At 61.0% G+C, this 19,566-nt stretch overlaps 1 protein-coding gene and 2 non-coding genes across 10 annotated transcripts; all 3 read left to right on the top strand.

Moving 5' to 3' along the window:
• The first annotated feature begins 113 nt into the window (after window positions 1-113).
• On the top strand, window positions 114-18,050 carry EIF4G1 (eukaryotic translation initiation factor 4 gamma 1). 8 transcript variants are annotated; one of them, XM_042881062.1, is made up of 33 exons: window positions 114-188; window positions 1,258-1,318; window positions 2,236-2,340; window positions 2,451-2,537; window positions 4,402-4,575; window positions 4,883-4,982; window positions 6,712-6,824; window positions 7,690-7,782; window positions 7,861-7,927; window positions 8,282-9,199; window positions 10,189-10,277; window positions 10,478-10,664; window positions 10,970-11,103; window positions 11,317-11,454; window positions 11,667-11,840; window positions 11,935-12,132; window positions 12,392-12,538; window positions 12,627-12,863; window positions 12,939-13,043; window positions 13,404-13,557; window positions 13,649-13,749; window positions 13,836-13,938; window positions 14,057-14,159; window positions 14,825-15,081; window positions 15,173-15,288; window positions 15,437-15,609; window positions 15,739-15,864; window positions 15,948-16,029; window positions 16,218-16,316; window positions 16,409-16,543; window positions 16,623-16,704; window positions 16,775-16,915; window positions 17,039-18,050. In XM_042881062.1, the coding sequence occupies exons 3-33, from the start codon at window positions 2,266-2,268 to the stop codon at window positions 17,218-17,220; spliced, it is 4,890 nt and encodes a 1,629-aa protein (XP_042736996.1). In that variant the 5' UTR covers window positions 114-188; window positions 1,258-1,318; window positions 2,236-2,265; the 3' UTR covers window positions 17,221-18,050. The 8 variants fall into 8 exon arrangements, with proteins under 8 accessions (XP_042736996.1, XP_042736999.1, XP_042736998.1 ...); XM_042881065.1 differs by having other exon boundaries at window positions 2,232-2,340; window positions 11,335-11,454; XM_042881064.1 differs by having other exon boundaries at window positions 2,232-2,340; window positions 14,069-14,159.
• LOC122185518 lies at window positions 10,319-10,398 on the top strand. Its single transcript, XR_006180902.1, has one exon. It is a non-coding gene; the product is annotated as a small nucleolar RNA SNORD66 (small nucleolar RNA).
• LOC122185519 lies at window positions 11,505-11,577 on the top strand. The gene has a single exon (XR_006180903.1). It is a non-coding gene; the product is annotated as a small nucleolar RNA SNORD66 (small nucleolar RNA).
• Window positions 18,051-19,566: the final 1,516 nt, after the last annotated feature.

The raw sequence follows: 19,566 nt of genomic DNA, 5'->3' as shown, positions 1-19,566 counted from the left end.
GACATAGGAGTCACGTGCCGCGGGCGGCTCCCGAGGCGGCTTCAGGCGCGGCGGACGTCGCCCCGCCCCCCGCCCCTCCCCCCGGCGGCGCGCCCGGCCCCGCCCCTGCGCGCGGCGCGGCTCCGGAAATGGTCGTGCTGCGCTGCGCTGCGGCTGCGTCGGGCCGCGCGCGCTGAAGGAGACTGAAGGTAACGGGCGGGGGCGGGGCGGGCGCGCGCCGCGGGGGGGGGGGGGGCCGGGGGGGGGGGGGGGGCACCGGCACCAGGGTGGCGGCAGCGATGCGAAGCCCGGGGCCTCGCGGTGCCGCCGGGCCCCGCCGTCGCGCTGCCACCGCTACTCCCACCACCACCACCACGTGGGCGCCGCCGGTCTTTCCGCCGTTATCCGCTTTCCGCGCTGCCGCCGGGCCCTGCGCTCCGGCGGAGCCGCGCCGAGCGCCGTTCCGTCCCCACGTGCCGCCGTCGCGCACGTGCTCCGCCGCCGGGCCCCGCCGCCGCCGCCGCCGCCGCCGCACGTGGCGCGCCCCAGCGCCCCGCCCGGGCCCGGTGTAGGGCCGCGGGGCCATGGCGGCGGGCGGCAGTGACACGTGTCCTTGGCAGAGGCCGCGCCGCCGCGGGGGGGAGCGGAGCGCCGGGTGCCGCCCTGGGCCCTGCGCCGTGCCCTGCTCCGCTCCTTCCTCCTGCCGGGGCCGCCAAGATGGAGCCGGCCCCTCCGGCCTTACCCCCCCCCTCCCCTCCCCCCGCCCCGGGGTGAGTCACCGCCGCCCCGCTCTGCCCCCCGTCCGCAGCCGGTCGGGCCGGTCCGGGGCCGCGTCAGGCGGCGGTGCTGGAGCCCGGCAGACGCCGTGGCGGCTCGACCCGGCCCGGGGGAACGGCCCCGTCATCGCCCCGCGGCGGGGGAGGAGGGCACGGCGGGACGCGGGCGGCCGCGCGGCCGCGGGGAGAGCCGGGCGGAGGCGGCCGGACCCGGTAGGCGGCAGCGGGAGGGGCTCCGCGGGGCCTGCGCTGCTCCCGTGGGCTGCGGGCCCCGGATCCCTTCGGGCGGTGCTTCGGGCCTGTAGGGCCGGGCCTCCGCCGCCTGCAGTGCGGCCCGAGCCCGCGGCTCGGCCCCGCGCCGGGGGGTGGCGGCGGCGGGCAGCCCTGGGCCTGAGTGGGTCTGGGGGCCTGGCAGCAGGACCCGCGGCCTGACCCGGCCTCTTGCAGGGCCTCGGGCTGACTGTGTCTCTCCCCCCCCCTCTCTCCCCTCCTGCTGTCCCAGTCAGTCGGATGAAAGGTCTCTGCAGGCCCGCTCAGTCGGCCCAGGTTTTTCCCGCGGGGGGGTGAGTATGGGGTGCTGTGCAGGCACTGGGGGGCCGGGTTGTGGTGTCCCTCCCTCCGGGCCCAGGTTTGTGCCGGTGGCGGGTGGCCCGGTGTGGCTTTGTGGGCCTGGTGGTGTGGCTGTCCCCAAGATCTGCTGTCCCTGCTGTGCCTTAAATCCCTTTGGTCTTCCGTTAACCGGGGCTGTCAGTGTATATGGGATCGGGTCCCATCCGAGCACCTGGATGGCATCAGGGCTGATGGCTGTGTTTGGTGCTGGGGGTCCTTCTGAAGGTTGGCCATCCCCATATCTGGGGGTGCCTGAAAAGTGAGGGGGATAGCCTATGCCTGGCTTACCATGGGACAAGGGGGCTGGCAAAGGGGCTGGGGGGCCGGCAGGGCCACGAGTGCTGACACAGCCAGGTGTCATGTTACAGGCACCGCTCATGGTGCGGCACGGCTGGCAGTGAGCCGCCCCATCCTAATGCTGCCATGGGATGTGGGGACCCCTCCTGGGGTACAGCTCAGGGGGCACCTCCTCTCTCCTGCTCAGGTGCCCTTTGCTCTGGGGCAAGGAGTATGGAACAGGGTACCAAGTCCCTCCTGGGACCCAGCTGTGTCCCCAAAGGCAGGAGCGGCGGCGGTGTGGTGGCAGGGGGGGACGTGGGAGCTGCTCCCTGCCCTCCCCGGTAGGCGTTTGCGGCATGAGCTGGGCTCCCGGCACCACCAGCAGGAACAGGTTTGGCCGGCCAGGGGAAGCACTTAGTAGGTCAGCCTGGGTGGAGCCAGGGCACCCCGGCGTCAGCTTCTGCCCAACTCCACCCCAGCTCCTGGAGCTTCTCAGAGGGGCTGCATTGCCCCGTTTCAGGATAGGAGAATACTGCAGACTGCAACGCAAAAAATACGATGCCATTCAGCTTATGCCTGTCCCCGCAGATAGCAAGGGGATCCTTATGCACAACCACATGAAATGAACAAAGCTCCACAGCCCACAGGAGGAGCCCCGACAGCCCCGCACCCTGCCCCTTCTCCTGGACTTCCACAGGTAACAAACAGCCCCTCCAATGGCTTTTGGGGTGGGAGGTGCCCAACTGCCTCTCTGATTCGGGATGAGGCTGCTAGAGGCTGTGGTGCCCACTGGTTCCCTCCATGCAGTCAGCGTTCCCACCTGGTCAGACGGCACCTGTGATTTTTAACCCGACACCGACCTCACAAATGAATACGCCTTCTCAGCCGCGACAGGTAAGGGGTTTAGTATGGGAAGAGGAGGTTTTGGGGAGCTGGTTAGGGTCTGCAGCCTCCTGACTGAGCAGCCCACGCTCTTCCTGGTTGGCCACAGCAGTGCTGGGGATGCAAGGAGCCTGATCCTGCCCTATGGGGCTGGTGTGCACCTACCCCAAATCTCCATCACGATGTCCCTTCTCCCCAGCTCTGGGGTGAGGGCAGACAGCTCCTGCGGGGTACCCACCAAGTGACCGCTCTTCTCTCCTTCCTCCCCTTTCCAAACCTTGCTCTCTCCTCTCTCAGTTTCCAGCAGGGCCTCGTGCTATTCACCAGCAGGTACTAACCAGTCCCTACCCTGCATGCTGAGCACCCGGGGCAGCCCCAGTACCCGGCACTGCACAGAAATACTTGGGGAGCACGTGGGGAGCTGCATCGAGCCGTAGGGGGGAACAGGCTGGAGGACAGAGGGACACCTGCTCAGTGGGATCAGCTGGAGGGGTTTCACTGCAGCGTCCCCAAGTTCCTTGGCTGCTCTTGCATGAAGTCTAGTGCATGTGGCTGTGCCTGTGCTGGTCTCGGCCCAGGCCGCTGCTTCTGCCTGTGCCCTTCTCATCGTTTTCCTCCCTCTCTCTCTGGGGTGGGGGTCTCCTGAGGCAGCAGCTGTGCCGTGCTGCTGGTCTGTCCCTGACTAATGCAGAGCCCTGGGAGTGATAGTGACTTTCTACAGCGTACCCAGCATGTCCCTTAGGCTGTGGGAGGCTGCAGCTATGGAAGGGCTGGGACCTGACAGCCCCAGGAGGTGACAAAGCTTTTGTGCCTTGCAAGCTGGATGTATCCCCCTGCATCCTGCCTGCAACACTATGGCTGTCCCTCCTGCCTTTCGTGGCCCCTGGGAGTGTGAGCAAAGGCTCTGTGCCTTGATCAGCTCAGAGGCACAGCTGGGGACAGACCTAGTGATATCTACAGTGTGCCGGGTCCCCCTGGCTCCATGGGGACCTCCAGAGGGGAAGGCAGCTCCCTGTGTCCCCCAGCATGGGTGGATCTGGGATGTGGCCATCGTTCTGGGAGTCCGGCTGCTGCTCCTCCATCCCACAACACCAAGCTTGCACTACCACCCCTGTTCCCCCTCCCACCACCCATACCCATGTCCCATCTCAGCGCGGCAGCAGTAACTCCTGTCTCTCTCTTTCCCCTCTCCCTCTGTATGCGTGCACTTGCTATCAGGGAGGATTCAGGTCTCTCCAGGTAACGCTTTCTCCTTGCTCCAGCCTTGCCCCACGCACTGGGCGTGCAGGCACCTGCTTGCTTGCTGCCTCTGCTCCCCAGCTCTGGGGTGCTGCCACCCAGCAAAGCAGCGGGCAGGGAGGCAGGGGCTGGAGGGAGCTGCTGGCTCCGTGTCCTGGCTGTCCCAGCACGGTGCGGCATGGCACAGTGGGACTACAGGTCCCAGCATTCAGTGCGAGTGCCAGCCCCTGTTGCAAGGCACGCCGGGACCTGCCGCTGAGCTGCGTGCAGCCGTGGCTGGCTCCGGGCGCTGGCGCTGCCGGCCCTGTTGGGCTGGGAGTGGGCTGTGCTGGGCATGAGCTGGGTCGGATGGAGCCAGGTTGCCCCCCCGCAGGTGCGTGGGGCAATGTGGGGTGCCTGGAAGGGGGGTGTGGGGGAACCGCATCCCATGAAGGGGGGGGGTGGGTGGGGGCTCCCCTCTTTAAATCTCTACCCAGGGGTGCACTCTGTGCCTAGGATGAGTTTTGGGGTGATGGGTGCTGTGAACCTTCCACCCCCTAAATTCTGGGGTAGGGAGGGAACCTGGCTTGGTTACTCTGGCACTTTGGCAGGGGGGTACTGGTGCTCTGGCCTCACTGCGTCCCTGTCTCTCCCAAAGCATTTCTACCAGAACAGGGCCCAGCCTCCCGCCAGCGCGTCCCGCGTGCAGAGCAACACAACGACCCGGCCTGGCCCTCCTGCCCATGTGTATCCAGCTGCTTCCCAGGTGATGATGATACCCTCCCAGATATCCTACACACCTTCCCAAGGAGCCTATTACATTCCCGGACAGGTGAGGGCTGTGCCCCGGGCTCTGTGGGAGGGCGCTGGGGTGGGCCTGAGGTTGGAGCCCAAATTTGTTCTGGGGAGTGGAGGGAGTTACCCTGGTTTTCTGAGCTGTCCCTGACTCCATCAGAGTGTTGTCTGGCTCTGCGGAGGGGCAGCACCCACGGGGTTCTGTGTGCTAACCCTGGATATGTGTTGCGTGGCTTGTGTCCTGTGCCCTGCCTTAATGGCACACTGATTTGGGGCATGCGCAGTTTTGGGGTGTGCCTGTGCCCTGCTGGGGATATAACCAGCTTTTTTCTCCCCCATTTCAGGGTCGTTCCACATACGTTGTCCCAACACAGCAGTACCCGGTCCAGCCCGGTGCCCCTAGTTTTTACCCTGGAGCCAGCCCCACAGAGTTTGGAACTTACGGTACAGACTGGGGGGATTACTCTGCTGCCATTGCTCTTCCATCCACAGCGCTTCATCCCTTTTGTTCCCCTGACTCTGGCCTCCTTGCAACCCCACAAATTGATGGGCTGAGCACAAAATCCCTCCGTCTCTGGGTTTGGTGAGGTGCCTTCTGTGACTTCTGACACCACTACGTGCTGTTTTGGGATTTTGGCGGTGCTGTGTGTCTCCCAGTGCAGCCCTGAAGGCCATGCATCGTGTCCCACGTGTCCACCCACCTCCTCCTTTTCCAAATCGGGATGGATTAATGTTTAACTGCCCAGGCAGAGGGACAGGGCAGACTTTATCCCCTCTCCCCCTTGGCTTGCAGGCTGGCGGTGAGCCTGTTTGGTGCTGCCTCCCCTCCCTGAGCCAGCTGCATGTCCTGGGTGAGCAGGGTCTGGGCAGTGGCTGCTCCACGCCTGCCCTCTCCCGGAGCTGGGGAGCGATGGTATAAGCAGCCCCCCCTCCTTCCCCCGGCTTGTATGCGGCCACCCGGGCTGTGACTATATTTAGGCTTGGTCCGTCCGGGAGGCCTGGCAGACACAGAAATGTGAGCTGAGGCCTCCGTCCCGTCCCCGGTATGGCAGCAAAGCAAACCGGGATGGAGAGGGGTTTCTCCTGAGCCAGGTACGTGTTTGTTCCTCCCTCCCTTTTGTCCCATCAGCCCCTCAGAGGGAGGAGGTGGCCCCGTGCAGTGGCCAGCTGGGCCCAGTCCCAGCACTCAGCCCAACGCCTTCCTGCTCCATAGGGCCCGGAGCCCTGCCTCCCCGGGTGTTTTGGTCCCCTGGCCTGCAGTCTTAGGGTCTCCTTCTTCCCCATCTGCTTAACTACCTGTGGGGTTTGAGGCCCTTTTGGTGCTCCCCCAGCCCATCACAGGGATCCTCTTTTGTGGCTTCATTGTTTCCCCAATATTTGGCCCCAACCACGTGCTGCTTCCCTGGGCAGCCAGGCTGGCTCTGTTTCTCGCGTGTGTCACCAGAATGGGGGGAAGGTGGCCATGAGTGTGTTGCTGAGTGAGTTCTGTGCTCAGTGTGTGGCTGGGAAATGCTAGAGCGGGGAGGAGGCCAGGGTGCAGCTGCCCCTGTCCCTCCCTGTGCTGGTGTTGCAGTCACTCCCTGCCTGGGGCACAATGCAGCCCTGCTTGATGCTAGCCCTCCCTAAGATGCCTATTGCATGGGTGACCTGGGAGGAGCACAGCACCTTTTGGGGGCTGGATCAGGGCCTGGTGCTACCTCCAGCCCTCAGCACCGCTCAGTGCTATGAACTCAATTCGCAGGGGTCTGAGCAGGGAGCCCAAGGGTGTGAATGAATGGAGGGCGTGGATGGGGCTGTGTGGAGCCGCCCTTAGAACTGCTGCTGGCCCAGGGGAGATAAGGGAGCTGGCAGGAAGGGAGCACCCATGGAGCCAGGGCTCCTGTGCCCAAGCATGGTTCAGCGTCCCGGAGGGACTGGCGGTGACCTGGAGCCGGTGGGCACGGCTGGGTGTGGGGGCGGCGCAGGGACGCCGCGTGTCATGGGGAAGGAATTTGGTCAGGCCTGTCGGGTGGGTTGGGGTGATGCAGGCCAGATGCAACTGGGGTTCTCTGTAGCGTGGTGTGAGCTCCCCCAGCTCCTGGCGGTCCCCCTGCATCTGTGGGAGTGGGAGGACTGGACTCGGTGGATGCACGCTGGACACCTGCCGCCTCTTACGCTCTCCCCTCTCCTCCAGCGGGTGCTTATTACCCAGCCCAGGGGGTGCAGCAGTTCCCGGCGGGGGTCCCCACTGCTCAGGTGATTGTGAGCCAGCAGCCACCGATCCCCCCAAAACGAGAGCGCAAGACGGTAAGAGCCGTGCGCCTCTGGCGTGGGGGAGATGCGTGCTGGAGATGGGGATGGTGCCAAGCCTAGCATGGGGCACGCTGCCTGTGCCGGCTCTTTCCTGGCTGCCTGCTGTGCTCGGTGCGCAGCACACCAGCTGAGGGTGGTATGGGGCTGTGCACCTGGGTTGGGGGGCTCGGTGGGTGCCGATGACCTTGGCTGTCCCAGCGGGCAGCGTTGTGCTGAGTCATGGCTCCAGGGGGGCGGGTGTGCCGCGGCTGCCAACTGCTGTCTGCTCCCGGAGATGCCGGTGCTCAGAGGCCTTGTGTAGGGCCTATTTATAGTGGGGAGCTGAGCAGCTGCTGGCCCCGCACTGCACTGCAAGCTGGGGGGCTGGGGGTGCTGCTGGGTGGGGGATTTCTCCAGGAGTACTGATGGAGAGGCATTGGTGCTGCTTAGGCTGTGCTTTTATTGGGACCTGGCAGCTGGTTCTGTTCGTAGATGAGTGAGCAAGAACCGTGCCTCCTCTGTGTACTGGACCCACGCATCCCACCATGGTGCACTGCAGCTCGTGCTGCACCCACACTGACTGTAGGGATGTGGGGTGCCCGCAGCCCCTTTACCAGCATGGTGCTGCCTGTGGTCCACCAAGCCTGGAGGCAGGCACTGTTCTGAGCACAGTGATGCCCTGCTGGCTCTGGCTGCTTGGTGGCATCTGAGATGCACCCTGCCCTGCACCATCTCTTCTGGCCAGGCAGTGGGACAGCTCCCTCTCTGAGAGGCTCTGTGCCCTGTAGCGAGGGGACATGCCACTGGCTGCGTGGCCCTTGGATGCTGTGTTCCCCACCTCACTGACAATCCCCCTCTCTCTGCTCTGGCCCACGGACAGATCCGGATACGAGACCCCAACCAAGGTGGCAAAGACATCACTGAAGAAATAATGTCTGGAGCAAGGACCTCATCTACCCCCACCCCTCCCCAGGTCAGTGGCCCTCATTTTCCCAGCTGGGGTGCTGGGAGATGCATGGTGTCCTGCTTGACTCCCTTTTTGTCCCCTTAGGCTGGAAGCGGTTTGGAACCCCAGGCCAATGGAGAAACCCCTCATGTAGCAGTTATTGTCCGGCCAGGTACGTGCACACACTGGGGCCTGGCTGTGCCACATCGCTCCCTGGCACAGCTGGTGCCAGGCCCCGTGCCAGCCCCACAGATCACTTGGAGCTTGTGGGGACGGACATGTTCCCTGTGTACCTGGAAACCAGTGTTTCCACTGTTGGTTCCAGGAGAGTTTATGGGGACTGTCTTTGCTTGGCCTGGCTGTACCCTGGGCACTGGAGGACCCCCATCATCCCCGTTCCCCGTTTGTCCGCTTAACGTGGGTTGGCACATCTGTCCCTTCCCCTGCTATTGATGGAGATCTGGGATTTAGGGGGATCAGGGCACAGCAGGGGTCAGAGCCCCCACTAACACCTCCTCTCTTGCAGATGACCGCCCAAAGCCTGCGCTGGTGGTGAGCAAACCCGTCTCCCTGGAGCCCAGCAAGTCAGCGTCCCCGTCGCCTCCCCCTCCCCTCATCCCTGAGGTGGAGCCCGTGGTGATGTCAACTGTGACGCTGGTGCCAATGGAGCCCCCCGTGGAAGCGGACACTAAAGTGGAGCTGGGCGAGGCGCCGCCCGACCTGCACCAGACGTTTAGCGCTATCACTACAGTGCCAGGGGCTGGGGAGCTGCCCCTCGTGCCCCCACCTGACATGGACACGGCGGCTGTGGTGGAGGAGGAGGTGGCAGAGGAGGAGGAAGAGGTTGCCATTCCTCTCCTGGAGCCCACATTGCAGGCGCCCGCCCTGCCTGAGGTGCCATCGGTGCCTGCTGCCCCCCTCATGCCAGCTGTGCCCCCGGTGCCAGCTGCGCCATCGCCGCCGCTCGTTGTCCCACCGGTCCCTGAAGCACTCGCCAAACCCGCCTCTCCCAGCCCCCCGCCACCCCAGGAAGAGCCCTGCTCTGAGCCTGTCGCCGAGCCTGCTGCTGAGGCCAATGGGGTCTTAGAGGAGGTGCCCGAGCCGCTCCCCGAGGCACCCGTGTGCCAGCCGGTGCTCGCGCCCGTATCGGAGCCTGCCCCAGTGCCCGCCCCAGCTCCCACCCTGGAATCCCCCATTGTGCAGCCTGAAGAGCTGCCCTTGCCCAATGGGATGGAGGGCTCCAGCAAAGCGGAGCCAAGCGAGGAGCAGCCTGAGTCGGATGTCAGCCCCATCTCGGAGCCCGAGGAGCCAGCGCAGCCTGGCACTCCCACCTCCCCCCCAGCAGAGGAGGAAGAAGAAGAGAGCGAAGGCCCTGCTGAGGCCCAGGAGCGGAGCTCAAGTCCGGCCCCTGCCCCGTCGCAGACCTTGGAGGCGACTGTGCAAGGTTTGGGGTGCTGTGGGGGTTATTTGGGTGGGGTCCTTGGTATAGGGATGTGGGGAAGGCGTAGAAGAGGGGGCTGGGGCGTATCACCATGGGATGTGATGTGGGTATGGTTCGATTTGAGATGTGTGAGAGTGCCCTGGCTCACAGGGCTAGGGGACAGTGGGACATGTGGATGTGTATGGGGTGCCTTAAGCATTGGTGTGAGGAGGATGTACTGGGGTTGTATTTTATGCTGTCCTGAGACTTTGGGGGTGTGTGCTGGGGATGGGTGGATGGATGGAGATGTGCTTCTGAGAGACTGTAAAATTACAAGGATTGGAAAGTATACAGGAACCCTTGAGAGGAAAATGGGGTGCCTTGGGGTTGTGGTGGGGGAAGATGCTCTATATTCTTGTTTTTTGGGGGCACTCCAGGCAGATGCGTGGAAATTAAACAAGGGGGCTAAAGGAGGGTTGTGCACCCTTGGGTTGGGTGGGGGAGACAGGGCGTATCCATAGAATTATGGGTTGTAGAAGCACAGGTTTTCTTAGGAAGGCATGGGGTGGATGTGTTTTTGGGGAGGCGTGTCTGTGAGGTAGTACATAGGACTGCTTGGATGCTCGTGCATCCTGGGGTGGTGTGTATGGGAGGAGAGGTACACATGGCAGTGTCTCTGTAAGGGAGATGGGGCATCTCTGTGCACAACCCTGCGCAGGGGCAGGAGTGCTGTGAGGATGGGGAGCCCCCGAGGCTAGGGAGTGGTGTGGAATGTTGTGCTGCATTATAGCACAAAGTGAGCAGGGGTGTGGATAGGGAAAGGTACGGAGTCCCTGTGTGCTGCTCTGTTTAGCCATCGGTGCATCAGTATAGTGGGTGGAATGGGCTGTGAAAGGATCCTGTCCTCATATTGCTCAGTGCTACTGGGGCCTCACCAGTGATCCCAGAGCTGGCACTGGGTCGTGTGGATGCTGTGTCGGTGCCCAGCCCTCACGTCTTTGCCTCTTTGCTAGTTGCTGTGTCGGTGCCAAAGAAAAAGCGAAGGATGAAGGAGCTGAACAAGAAGGAGGCAGTAGGCGATTTGCTGGATGCCTTTAAAGAGGTGAGTGTCCCAAGGCACCTGAGGATCTCTTTGTGTCCCATCCCTTGTTGTGATGAACTCTACTTTGTGCCATCGTGTCTGGGCCACTGATGCTCTGTGATGGTAAAGAGGATCTGAGGGGGCAGGACACCTGGTGTAGGACAGAAGGGTAGGGCTGGACTCTCAGTGTGACTGTTTTCCACATCCCTCTCCTGGTGTAGTCTCAGATCAGCGACAGTGCCTCAGAAGTGGAAAACAAGCCTCCCCCTCCCATGCCTGCCCGTGAAACAGAGGACGCAGCCCCCGCCCGTCCCCAGGAGGAGTCGGAGGAGACGTGGGAGGAGAAGGAGGACAAGCTGGCCCCAGAGAAGGGCAAGGCTGGGGACCAGAAGTACCGCTACAAGGAAGGTGAGCTCTGCCTGGGCCTATGAGGCTTCTGATAGGAAACACCAACTCAGGCTCCAGAGATGGAGAGGCTCTTGGCATGGGCCAGCTGTCCTAAGGACCACGTGCTCCTCCTGTCTTGTCCTCAGACTTTCCACAGTGTTGGGGACAGAGGCTCTGGCACTTGTGTCTTGAGCAGGAAGCTGGTGGCATCAGGCTCTCTAAGCAAGCAGGGTTGTGTTTGTGGGGTGCCAGGGCAGGGCAGCTCTGTGGTTGTCTCAGCCCCAGCTCCCCAGCATCACAGTCCTTTTTTTTTTCTCCCACTGCAGAGCAGTGGAAGCCATTGAATCCTGAGGAGAAGAAGCGGTATGACCGGGAGTTCCTGCTGGGCTTCCAGTTCATCTTTGCCAGCATGCAGAAACCTGAGGGGCTGCCCCAGATCACAGATGTGGTCCTGGACAAGGTTGGTGCGGTCCTGGAAATTGGGGTTTGGGGGTTGGGCACCTCTGCTCTGCACCATCTGCTGCGCTCTGGGTCCTGCTGCAGCACTTGTGATGTGAGCAAAGCAGAGGGAGAGGCATGGGAAGCTCTTTGGGGCCATTTTTCCAGTTCGTTGTCCCGGCGTTGAGGCTGGGGGATGGATCCATTCCTCCTCTGCCCCCCCGGGCATCCTCAGCCCTGTGTACCTTCGCAGGCCAACAAGACCCCATTGCGGGCACTCGACCCCATCCGCCTCAGCGGCATGAACTGCAGCCCTGACTTCACCCCCTCCTTTGCCAACCTTGGGCGGCCTGTCATGGGCAACCGGGGCCTGGTGAGTATCTGCCTGTTCCTCCTTTTGCCATGCTGAACCCCCCTGCCTCTCTGTGATGATCAAGCCTTCGAGCCACTGTGTCTGGGCCACTGACGTCAGTGATGGAACTGAGGATCTGAGCAGGCAGATGGGAATGTCACAGGAGCTTGCTGGCCTGGCCTGTCCACTAGAAGGGCTGGAACAAAGAATTGAATTCCTTCTTCCTGTGTCAGCCCTCAGGGTTGGGTCCTCGCCGCTCGCAGCAGACTCAGAGGAAGGAACCCCGTAAAATCATTGCCACTGTGTCCCTCAATGAGGATGTCAAGCTGAACAAGGCTGAGAAGGCCTGGAAACCCAGCAGCAAGCGTGCCTCTGAGGAGGAGGATCCTGAGAACATCAAGACACAGGTAGGAGTCGGGGACAGGCAGGTGATGCACCTGGTGCCCACTGAGGAGGGCAGGGAGATGCACCTGACTCTTGCTGACCCTGTTGTCCCTACAGGAACTGCTTCGCCGCGTCCGCAGCATCCTCAACAAGCTGACACCCCAGATGTTCCAGCAGTTGATGAAGCAGGTGATGGAGTTGTCCATCGACACGGAGGAGAGACTCAAGGGTGTCATTGACCTTGTCTTCGAGAAAGCCATCTCGGAGCCAAACTTCTCTGTTGCCTACGCTAACATGTGCCGTTGCCTTATGGGGGTGAGCAGGGGCTGGGGGCCTGGGATTTGTTCAGGACTTTTGACCAAGCTCTGTAGGGTGCCAATGCCTCTGCATGGGGTGGGCAGTTTACCTCTAATATGAGGAAAAATGGGGTGTGTGGCTGGCAGGCTGAGCAAAGAATTGTGGCACAGCATCGCGAAGAGGTAAAATTTTTTCTCTGCTTTAAGCAGTAACCAGGTGTTGGGGATTTTGTGGGAGGCACAACTCACGCTCCTCTGGGCTGTACTTCTCCCTGCAGCTCAAAGTGCCCACGACAGACAAGCCCACAGTGACTGTGAACTTCCGCAAGCTGCTGCTCAACCGCTGCCAGAAGGAGTTTGAGAAGGATAAGGATGACGACGAGATCTTTGAGAAGCGGCAGAAAGAAATGGATGATGCCAGTGCTGTGAGTTGGGCTGGAAGCTCGACTGGGGGCTGGTACCATGCCCTCAGGTGGCTCAGAGCTCTAACCTGCGCTGGTGTGACCCTTGCAGCCTGAAGAGAAGGCACGCATGAAGGATGAGCTGGAGGAGGCGCGGGACAAGGCCCGAAGGCGGTCCCTGGGTAACATCAAGTTCATTGGAGAGCTCTTCAAACTGAAGATGCTGACAGAGGCCATCATGCATGACTGCGTGGTGAAGCTGCTCAAAAACCATGACGAGGAGTCTCTTGAGTGCCTTTGCCGCCTGCTTACAACCATTGGCAAGGATTTGGACTTTGAGAAGGCCAAGGTACTCCTTGCCCTGCCCCATCTTGCTCTGCCCTGCTTTTAGAAGGAGTGTGACCATGATCCTGTGCCCCTACAGCCCAGAATGGACCAGTACTTCAACCAGATGGAGAAAATCATCAAGGAGAAGAAGACATCATCCCGAATCCGTTTTATGCTGCAGGATGTGATTGATCTCAGGCGGGTAAGGCCTGTCCCCTGCTTTGTTTCGTGGAGCTGCTGGTCTGTCCTCTGAGTGCCAGCAGTCCGTGTATCCCTGAGAGCAGAGACGTGGGTATGTAAGCTGTGGCCAGCCCCAGAGACACCATGCTAGCTCCCAGCCCTTGGTTAGCATGGCAGCAGTAGTGGGCGCACAGTAACTGGCGGCTGTTTAATGCAGGGAGCTCCCGAAACGGAGCCCTTTTGTGCCAAAAGCTGCCACAGCATGCAGGGAGCTGTGGTGGCTGAGGTGGGTGGGCTCTGGGGACTGGACAGATAGGAAGGGGGAATGCCTCTGTCCTCCAGCTGTCTGAGTTCCCCTGCCCTGCTCCTCTGCCCTCTGCAGAATAGCTGGGTACCACGGCGAGGAGATCAGGGACCCAAAACCATTGACCAGATCCACAAAGAGGCAGAGATGGAGGAGCATCGGGAACACATCAAAGTGCAGCAGCTCATGTCAAAAGACAAAAGGAGAGGACCTCCTGGACCATCTATCAGTGGTGAGTGACTTAAGGCCACCAGAGACAGGTTGCTCTTTTTGCTCACTGCTTGAGGTAGGGCTGTGCCTGATCTCTGTCTCCTTGTGCCCAGGTGGACGCAGTAGCCTGGTTGCAGATGACGGCTGGAACACTGTGCCCATCAGCAAGGGCAATCGGCCTATCGACACCACCCGGCTAACGAAAATCACCAAGGTGAGGCTGGGGGGAGGAACGTTGTTGGGCTGCCTGGCCCCACAGTCTTGGTGCAGGGCCCGGAGCTGACTGTTCTCTGCCTTCAGCCTGGATTGATCGACTCCAACAACCAGCTCTTTGCGCCAGGCGGGCGGCTGAGCTGGGGCAAGGGCAGTAGCGGAGGGTCTGGCGCAAAGCCTGCAGATTCAGGTAGGTGATGTGGGGCCAGCTCAGTGGTGCCATTGAGTGGGAATGGGAACCCTTTCTCCCAGAGGTTCCTGTACCGGGGATGTGCCGAACTCTGAGGCTCCCCTCTTTTCACGCCCAGCATCTGATTCAGGGCGACCGGCCACGAGCACCTTGAACCGCTTCTCAGCACTCCAGCAGTCCACCCCTGCCGAGAGCCCGGAGTCCCGTCGCGTGGTGCAGAGGTGAGTGTGCTGCTCTGGTGGGCTGGGGAAAATTCTCCAGGTTGGGTAGTGGTCAGTTGGCGTGTGGGTAAACGGAATCTGATGTCTAGACTGGAGTCATTCTCTGTGGCTGGATGGGGCTGCGGGCATGGGCTTGGTATGGGGTCGCTGCATTCTTGTGGGAAAGGCAGACCGTGTCCTGAGCTGCACAAGCCCAGGTGCCACCAGAAATGGGAAGGCACATCTTTCTGCTGTAGCTTGGCACTCAGAGGATCGCATTTGGGTGCGGTGTGCAGCCTCGGGCTACCTGGAGTAGGCATCCAGGGATGGGCTGGAGGGATTCTTACAAAGACCATTGGGGATAATTGGAGCTGAAATGAGAGATCCCAGAGACTTGGATTTGTTCAGTCAGGAGAAGGAAAAGCCTACTGCAGCAAGGGAAGGTATGGGGAGGATGGAGCCAGACTGCCCTAAGCATTGCTGAAGGTCAGAGCAAAGGATGGCAATGGACACCTGTGATGGGACAGGGAGTCTCTACCCATGAGGGTTGTCAAGTAGTAGAGGAGGAACTAGAGAGGGCTGGGAGTTGAAGTGGGATAGTGTTGCCTTGCATAGCTCTGCAGAATTTGGGGTCAGAGGAGCGTGGCAATGGCCTTCTTCACACTGTCCTTCCTCTTCCCATCCAGGGGCAGCTCTAGCCGCGACAGGTCAGAAAAGGCTGGGGACAGAGGGGACCGGGAGTCACGTTCAGAGAAGAGCAGTGACCGTCTGGAGCGTCCTGATCGGGGAGAGCGGGGAGAGAGGAACAGGTCTGCTGTCACCAAGAGGAGCTTCAGCAAAGAGACAGAGGACAGGAGCAGAGAACGGGAAAAGCAGAGTGGCCCTGAGGCTGTGCGCAAGACTGCTAGCATGTCAGAGGAACGGGACAGGAGCCGAGAGACGAGTGAGTTGGGGAGGAGAGGTTCCTTGGGATCTGGCTGCGGGCTGAGGCTCTGCCGGTCCCAAGCGGTGCCTGATGCTTTTACTCTCCTCAGTTAAACAAGAGCCAGCACCTCCTGCGGCATCACCCAAACCCATGCTGTCAGAGGAGGAGCTGGAGAAGAAATCTAAGGCGATCATAGAGGAATATCTGCACATCAATGATATGAAGGTGAGAAGAGGAGGTGGCCAGGCACCCACAGGATGTCATCCGCTTCTCCAGGCAGCACTGCTGTTGGACAGGTTGCTGGCAGTGCCAGGATGAGGAGCGGGGAGCAGGGGCTGGCTGTGGGGCTGCACTGACCCCTCTGTCCCCACAGGAAGCCCTGCAGTGTGTGCAGGAGCTGGGCAGCCCCTCCTTGCTCTATGTCTTCGTGCGGAATGGCATCGAGTCCACGCTTGAGCGGAGTACGATCTCCCGCGAGCACATGGGGGTCCTGCTGTGCCACCTGGTGAAGGCTGGCACGCTCTCCAAGGAGCAGTACTATAAAGGGTGAGGGATTGAGGCAGCTTGTTCCCAAAGCGCTGTTTGACCTGCCGTTGAATTCAACCCTCCTGAAGTCCCTCCCAGCTGAGGGCGCAAGGACCACTGGATCTCAATGCCCTCCTCTCTGCCTTCCAGGCTGCGGGAAATCCTGGAGATTGCGGAAGACATGGAGATCGACATCCCACATATCTGGCTGTATCTCGCAGAGCTCATAACACCTATCCTGCAAGAGGAAGGTATCCCCATGGAGGAGCTGTTCAGGTGAGGGCTGTGCCCCTTTGCAGGGCTGCTTGTGGGATCCTGGTGGGGGCGTGCAAAACAACCACGTTGCTTGTGCTCTACAGGGAGATAACAAAGCCCCTGGTGCCCCTTGGGAAAGCCACCACACTGCTGGTCGAGGTGCTGGGCTTATTGTGCAAGGGCATGGTAAGTGCGTGCTGCTCACATAGTTGCCAGCTTACGTGTTGGGGCGGGCACATAAGAGGGATCAAAACCCTTTTGGACATGGAGAGAACGGTGGTGGGCAATGCCCATTGCTGTATCTGGGAACCGGGGCAGCTGGCTGCAGGATGGAGAGCAGTGGCACTGAGGGCTGACTTGAGGTTTTCTTGCAGAGCCAGAAGACCGCAGGCAAGCTGTGGCGGGACGGGGGCCTGAGCTGGAAGGAATTCCTGCCTGAGGACCAGGATGTCAACAAATTTGTCACAGAGCAGGTGAGAGCTGGACTGTGACCTCCAGATCCTGCTGCTGGGAGCAGCCTTCCCCTGTATTGCACCTAACAGCTTGCCTCTCTTGCATCCCCCAGAAATTGGAGTACACAATGGGGGACAACTCGGACACGCCAAGCTGCAAGGAGCTAACCTCAGAGGAGCTGTGCAAACAAATGGACAAACTGCTGAAGGAGAACTCGAACAACCAAAGAATATATGACTGGATTGAGGTGAGGGTGAGGGCAGAATGCCTGCAAGGCATCCTCCTGGCTCAATTAACATCTCACAGGCCCTCTTTCTTTCCTTCAGGCCAACTTAAGTGAGCAGCACGTCTTATCCAACACATTTATCAGGGCCCTGATGACATCCGTGTGCCATTCAGCCATCATCTGTGAGTACTGGGAGGAGGTGGGGGCCTGATGTGCCCTCGCAGCTCCCCTCTCACACCTCCTCTCCTGCAGTTGAGAACCCATACCGTGTGGATGCCCTGGTCATCCGCAACCGGGCCAAGCTGCTGCAGAAGTACATGCGAGATGAGCAGAAGGAGCTTCAGGCACTGTATGCCTTGCAAGCTTTGGTGGTGAAGTTGGACCAGCCTCCAAGTGAGTGTCATGCACAGGGACAGGCGATGTAGGGAGAAGGGGGGGGTGGGCAGGTGTGTCCTTGCCATCAGAAGGTGGCTGTTGGCTGGGGAGTAGCAGGGTTTTCCCTTCTATCCCATGCAGACCTGCTGCGGATGTTCTTCGATGCTCTCTATGATGAGGACGTCATCAAGGAGGAGGCCTTCTACAAGTGGGAGTCCAGCAAGGACCCAGCCGAGCAGCAGGGCAAAGGGGTGGCCCTGAAATCAGTGACAGCATTTTTCACCTGGCTCCGGGAAGCAGAGGATGAGTCGGACAACAACTGAGCAGCTGTGAGGAGGAGGAGGAGGAGGAAGGGGGGAGAGCATGGGGCACCGTGGGGTGTGACTCCATCCCTTCCCAGCCCTGGCCCCCTGGACTTGCTCATGCCGGGGCCGAGGGATCTGCTGTGCCCCCAACAGCATCCCTCTCTCTATTTCTCCTCTCCCTCCTCCCCTCGTCCCTGTTCTGTTGGCCAGGCCTGTACTAGTTTGTCACGATGATAATAAATGGATGCTGATGGAGGTGGCTGTCGCTGTGGGTCTGCTCCAGGCCCCTTCTGTCCCCCCCTCCCAGCACAGCACCCTGTGTCACCGGGAGTGGGGGCTGAGCCCCCCAGGCTTATGTCAAGGGGGGGGGGAAGGGGTGAGATGGGGGGGGATGTCACCCCTCCTCTCCCCCCTCTTCTTCCTCCTCCCGCTTCCTTGCTGAAATATAGAGAGATTATATATATATAAACTTATTAAATTTGGGTTGGGGACAGGAGTGTGATTTCTCCCCTTCCCCTGTCCTCTCTCTATTCCCCTATCACCACCTGGAGTCCTCCCTATGGTTTTTTATTTTAAATATAAATAATTCCCCCCAGCTCCTGCTATGACACCTGGGGAGGGTGCCGGGGGGCGGGAGGGGGGGGCGAGGGAGGAAATGTGTGACCCTTTCTCTCTGGGCCAGGCTGAGTCCCCGTCCTCCCCCTGAAGCCCCCATCCTCCCCACCCCAAACGTTTAAGGCCACAATTGGGCAAAGCAACGGGGCGGCCCCGCATCTGCGTCCCCTGTATTTATAGAGCACCGGATGTGACGAGCCGCACGTGTAATTATTAAAACAAGGATTCAATAACTGGTCACGTGAATTTGTAAATAATTTTTTTTTTTTTTGCTTTTTTTTTTTTTTTTTTCTTTATGGAGTATTTAATTGAAGATTTAAAGGCATCTTTTCACCTTAAAACTGGAAATAAAAGAACATTGCTAAATAATGCCCCGTGTGCCGCTATTGCCGCCTGGCCCTATGCCCCCTGTCCTTTGTCCCTTGCCCCCTGGGTTGGCATGGGGATACCCCATGGAGAGCCACTCCAAGGCAGATGGTAGGTACCTCCCTCCTGGGGCTGGGAGGGAGGCATAGGCTGCTCAGCGCTCTAGGGTTGGATGTTCCTCCGTGTCCCCAGACCCTGCTGTTCATGGGGCACAGGGGGGAACGGGCCTTAGCACTAACACACAGGGGACAATTTCCCCATTCCCAAGCACCATGTATCCCTCTCCCTGTGGGCATGGAGGTGGCAGGAGCTGGAGGGTCTGTTTGGAGCAGTTCTGTGGCAGGAGGGGAAGCGATACAGTAGGCTGCTCCTACGCTTTCTGTCTTGGGGGATTTTCTCTCTGCACCCCTTGCAGTCTTGCAGTGGACATGGAGGCAAGGCTGGATGATGGCTCGGGGATGCAGGTCACTGTGGGGTGTCCTGGGGTCGAGGTGGCCCCTGGTGTGGGGTTGGCTTTATCTGGGGCTGATGTTGTCTATGTTGGGCTGCTGCTTGCTGAGTCACCCTGGCCATAGTCTGGAGGGCCCAGAATAATTAACCAGAGGCTGTTCCCCAGATTAGAGGCTGATCTGGCCGAGCTGCAGCCCTGGCAGCGCTTAATGCTGGGAAACATTTGGCAGGGAACGGCTGAGCAGGGCTCCTGGGAGCCTTGGCCGTAGGGCTCCCTCTGTCCAGGAGCCGGCGAGGTCCGAGGACCCTCGGGCCAGGGCGGCACCCGGCAGTGCCGGCAGTAGGTTCCAGGGTGAGCAGCCCTCTGCCTGCGGCGGGCAGCTCGAGGTTTGGGGCGTACAGTGCGGCCTCCAGCTCTGCTCCGAGGGGCGCCGGTGCCGGAGGGTCCCCCGCTCTGCGGCTCTCCGGGGTGCCCGGGCTGCTCTCTGGGGCGGGCGCTGTCCGCGGTGCTGGCACGGCGCTCTCCGCGGTGTCCGGCCTTCTTCCCATCCTCCTCTTCCTCGTCTTCCTCCCTCCCCCTCCTCCTCTTCCTCCGCCCCCCCTCCCCCCCTCCTTCCTCCATCCTCCATCTGCCTTCATCCCTCCGCTCCTCTCTCCTTCTCCTCAGCCTTCCTCTCCCTCCCTTCCTCCTCCTCCCTCTCCTCCTCTTCCTCCCCGTCTCCCCGCCTCCCCTCTCTCCCTCCTCTTCCTCCCTCAGCAGTGACGTCTCTGGACGTGCCCGGTACCGGCCCGGCTCACAGCACCGTTCGGGGCTCCGGGCCCGGTGTCACCGTCCCGGAGGGGTTGCAGGCACCGCCTGGGGCCGCCCATGCGGTCGGGGGGCGATGCGGACGGCACGGAGCCGGCGGTAGTGCCCGCACCGGGGCCCCCCCC

This window comes from Lagopus leucura, unplaced genomic scaffold (assembly GCF_019238085.1).
Source record: "Lagopus leucura isolate 7727_CA_CO unplaced genomic scaffold, USGS_WTPT01 Super-Scaffold_100029, whole genome shotgun sequence".
In the NCBI taxonomy this organism is placed as follows: Eukaryota; Metazoa; Chordata; class Aves; order Galliformes; family Phasianidae; genus Lagopus; species Lagopus leucura.
The sequence above is the reverse complement of the archived record's forward strand: the minus strand, read 5'-3'. Positions and strand labels throughout refer to the sequence as shown.